Genomic DNA, 3,329 nt, shown 5'->3' on the forward strand with positions numbered 1-3,329 from the left:
TGTGTGTGTGTGGTGTGTGTGTGTGTGTGTGCGTTGGGTGTGTGTGTGTGTGTGTCCACTGAGTGTGTGTGTCCACTGAGTGTGTGTGTGTGCCACTGAGTGTGTGTGTGTGCCACTGAGTGTGTGTGTGTGCCACTGAGTGTGTGTGTGTGCCACTGAGTGTGTGTGTGTGTCCACTGAGTGTGTGTGTGTGTCCACTGAGTGTGTGTGTGTCCACTGAATGTGTGTGTGTGTGTGTGTGTCCACTGAGTGTGTCCACTGAGTGAGTGTGTGTGTGTGTCCACTGAGTGTGTGTCCACTGAATGTGTGTGTGTGAGTGTGTGTGTGTGTCCACTGAGTGTGTGTGTCCACTGAGTGTGTGTGTCCACTGAGTGTGTGTGTGTGTGTGTCCACTGAATGTGTGTGTGTGAGTGTGTGTGTGTCCACTGAGTGTGATGGTCATGTTCTGTCTGTCCTGCAGACGCCGATCGATCAGTTCATTTCCACACTGAAGAGCCGGGTGAAGGATGTCATGGGCCAGTAAGTCAAACTCATTCATGAGGGTTTATTTAGAGTGGATTAGACATGCTCCTTTTAAAAGATGTTTCCCTGAACAATAATACTGTTAACTGACAAGTTTAGAATGTTAAATTAGAATTAGACTGGAAGGGTGTTTGTGAGCCGTTAATAAAACCAACACATGTTTTTATTAAGAAGGGGTTTATTTTTACATGCAACATCTGCATGAGGCTTGACACGGTCAGGTTGTCACACACATGATGTGAACCAAGAATAAAAGAAATCGACCAGCACAGAATATATTTCACTCAAATAATGAACAGATTAACAAAATGAAAATGTGTTTCTTCCAGCACCCAGTATGATGTAGAGCCGTCATAGAAAGTTTATAATAACTTGTGTTCAGACTTACCTCAGTCCTCAGCATAGCTCGTCTTCTGACTGTGATTTTAAAGAATCATCATGTGGGCATGCTGTGGGTTAGTCTGATGAGCAGCCTCTCAACGCCGAGTCCCTCAAGTTCCTTTGACGTTTACTTCTATAGTGCTTTTCACAATACATTTCATTTCAAAGCAGCTTTACAGGAGATGCATGTTTCTACATTACAGTGATGATGATCTGTTATCAGAGCTGACGGAGACAAAGTAACATCCACATGATAACATGTGTGTGTCTCAGGATTCAGGCCAAGGTTCCTGCAGCGAAGAAGAAGTCTGAGTGAGTCTGGAGCGGCTCTGATCTCCACTCCTCATCTTCTGCTCTAACTCTGTGTCTGTCTCTGTCTGTTTTCTTCACTCTTCGGTTCGTTCATATGACCACATCTTCATGAAGTTGCTCCAACACTGATTGTGAAACACTGGTTGCAGAATAAATGAAATATCTTGTTTAATGTGAGGCTTTCAGAAAATGAAATGCACTGCAAGTCTGCTTTCTTTTTAATGAGGGAAGTTGAAGGGTGCCAGTTTTGGCTTTTCGTGGTGTTTTAGTTCATATGACTGTGATTTTACTGGATTGATCTTAGCAATGTTTCTAGACGAGAGTAGATATCAAGACATCTGAGCTCACCTGCAGGATAATCTCTGGATGAACATGTTTACACGAAGCTTCCTCAACAGAAGTTATTGTATTTAAATCTATTTATCTCTGGACCGATTCCTAAAGCGAGCAGCGTTTGCCATGCCAGTAACTGTGAATGAAACACGTCCCGCTGTCTGAGCTCTGTGAATGCATTCTGAGATGTTAATGAGAATGAATAAAGCTTCTAGCTCGATCAGTGACCTGCTTGAGATTATTGGAGCTTGTCTGAAATGCAGGAAATTCAAGCACATGATCTGCTGTTCAGCATTATTGCAGTCATGCGTTCACCAGTGTTATTATACTGACACTCACATACTGTTATAGTTGTGTAGTAGTTGTGTTGGATGTTTTTGTCATTTTTATTTGTTTTTGTTTTTAAAATGACCATATAGTTTTTAGCAAGTTTTAGTTTATTTTAGTGCTACAACTTAAATGAAAATGTAAAAGGTTGCTTTGACGACTAGGTGAAATAAAATATTTTTAAAAATATCTTAATCTTATTTAATTTCAGTTAATGTATATTTTAAGTAATTCATTTTTTGGAATGTTAAGTCGGACCTCTTGCCCTGTCCATATGGAGTTCCTCACAGGGAAGATGGTCATTTATTTTAGTTCTGCACTACTATTAGACTATTACACTCTACTCAGCTCAGGTGACCACTGTCCTCTCTGGGTTTATATTAGGGATGCCACGATTCTCAATATAATATTGCACTGTTCGGTATGACATCTACGGTTCAATACACGCTTGTGAGTTAACCTGAAGCCTCACACTTCACCAGAAAACAGCTCACTTTCACATTGAAAAATAGGATGGATAACGTGCATTTGAGAAAGCAACACACATCAAAACATCTTCCGCTGTAATGCGTTGCAATGAGAAGCGTTTCTAAACCTGCTGTCCAACAAAAGAACATCATAAACTGTTTTTACTCCGGTCTACAACATTAGTCTTCCTTTTGTGATCTAATGCTGCTTCTTATCACAGAATTAGGCAGAAAATATATTCTATACTGTAGAAAAGGCTGTCAATTAGCATTGGATTATAAATATACATAATTATTATGAAAATACCTAATGTAGCGACTGGACCACTCAAACACACGGGGGAAGTCATGGCCTAATGGTTAGAGAGTCGGACTTGTAACCCAAAGGTTGCGGGTTCAAGTCTCATACCGGCAGGGATTGTAGGTGGGAGGAGTGAATGTACAGTGCTCTCTTCCACCTTCAATACCACGACTGAGGTGCCCTTGAGCAAGGCACTGAACCCCCAACTGCTTCCCGGGCGCCGCAGCATAAATGGCTGCCCACTGCTCCGGGTGTGTGTTCACTGCTGTGTGTGTGCACTTTGGATGGGTTAAAAAAATTCCTAGTATGGGAAACCATACTTGGCCACATGTCACGTCACTTTGTCGTCACACACAATATATATTTTGTTAGCTAGTATTTCACAAATACTCTGTAACACCCCAGGAAGCCGAACAGGCCCCTTAATATTGGCTTTTACATGGATTATTTAACGTCTGATTGTTTAATTCATATTTTGAGCGAGTTTGGGTTTTGGGATGACGATTGAGAACAAATACACGTGAATATGGACAGACTTCTACTATGGAGCCAGATCGGCCTCAAAAATAACACATGTAAATGTGTTATTTTTGAGGCTGATCTGGCTCCATATCTACCAGCAGCTAACAGACATGGAGATGACTGTGGAGATGACCGTGGACTTCAGGAGAAACCCCCCTGCACTC

At 41.7% G+C, this 3,329-nt stretch overlaps 1 protein-coding gene across 1 annotated transcript in view; it reads left to right on the forward strand.

The window, feature by feature from the left end:
- Positions 1–1,898, forward strand: part of LOC107571557 (reticulon-4-like) — a 28,085-nt gene extending 26,187 nt beyond the window's left edge. Inside the window, exons 9-10 of the mRNA XM_016257878.1 lie at positions 461–519; positions 1,177–1,898. Of these exons, the coding sequence (XP_016113364.1) occupies positions 461–519; positions 1,177–1,219 (102 nt within the window). The 3' untranslated portion in view covers positions 1,220–1,898. The remainder of the gene's footprint in view (positions 1–460; positions 520–1,176) is intronic.
- Positions 1,899–3,329: the final 1,431 nt, after the last annotated feature.

This window comes from Sinocyclocheilus grahami, unplaced genomic scaffold (assembly GCF_001515645.1).
Source record: "Sinocyclocheilus grahami isolate Dianchi unplaced genomic scaffold, SAMN03320097.WGS_v1.1 scaffold1613.1, whole genome shotgun sequence".
Taxonomy (NCBI): Eukaryota; Metazoa; Chordata; class Actinopteri; order Cypriniformes; family Cyprinidae; genus Sinocyclocheilus; species Sinocyclocheilus grahami.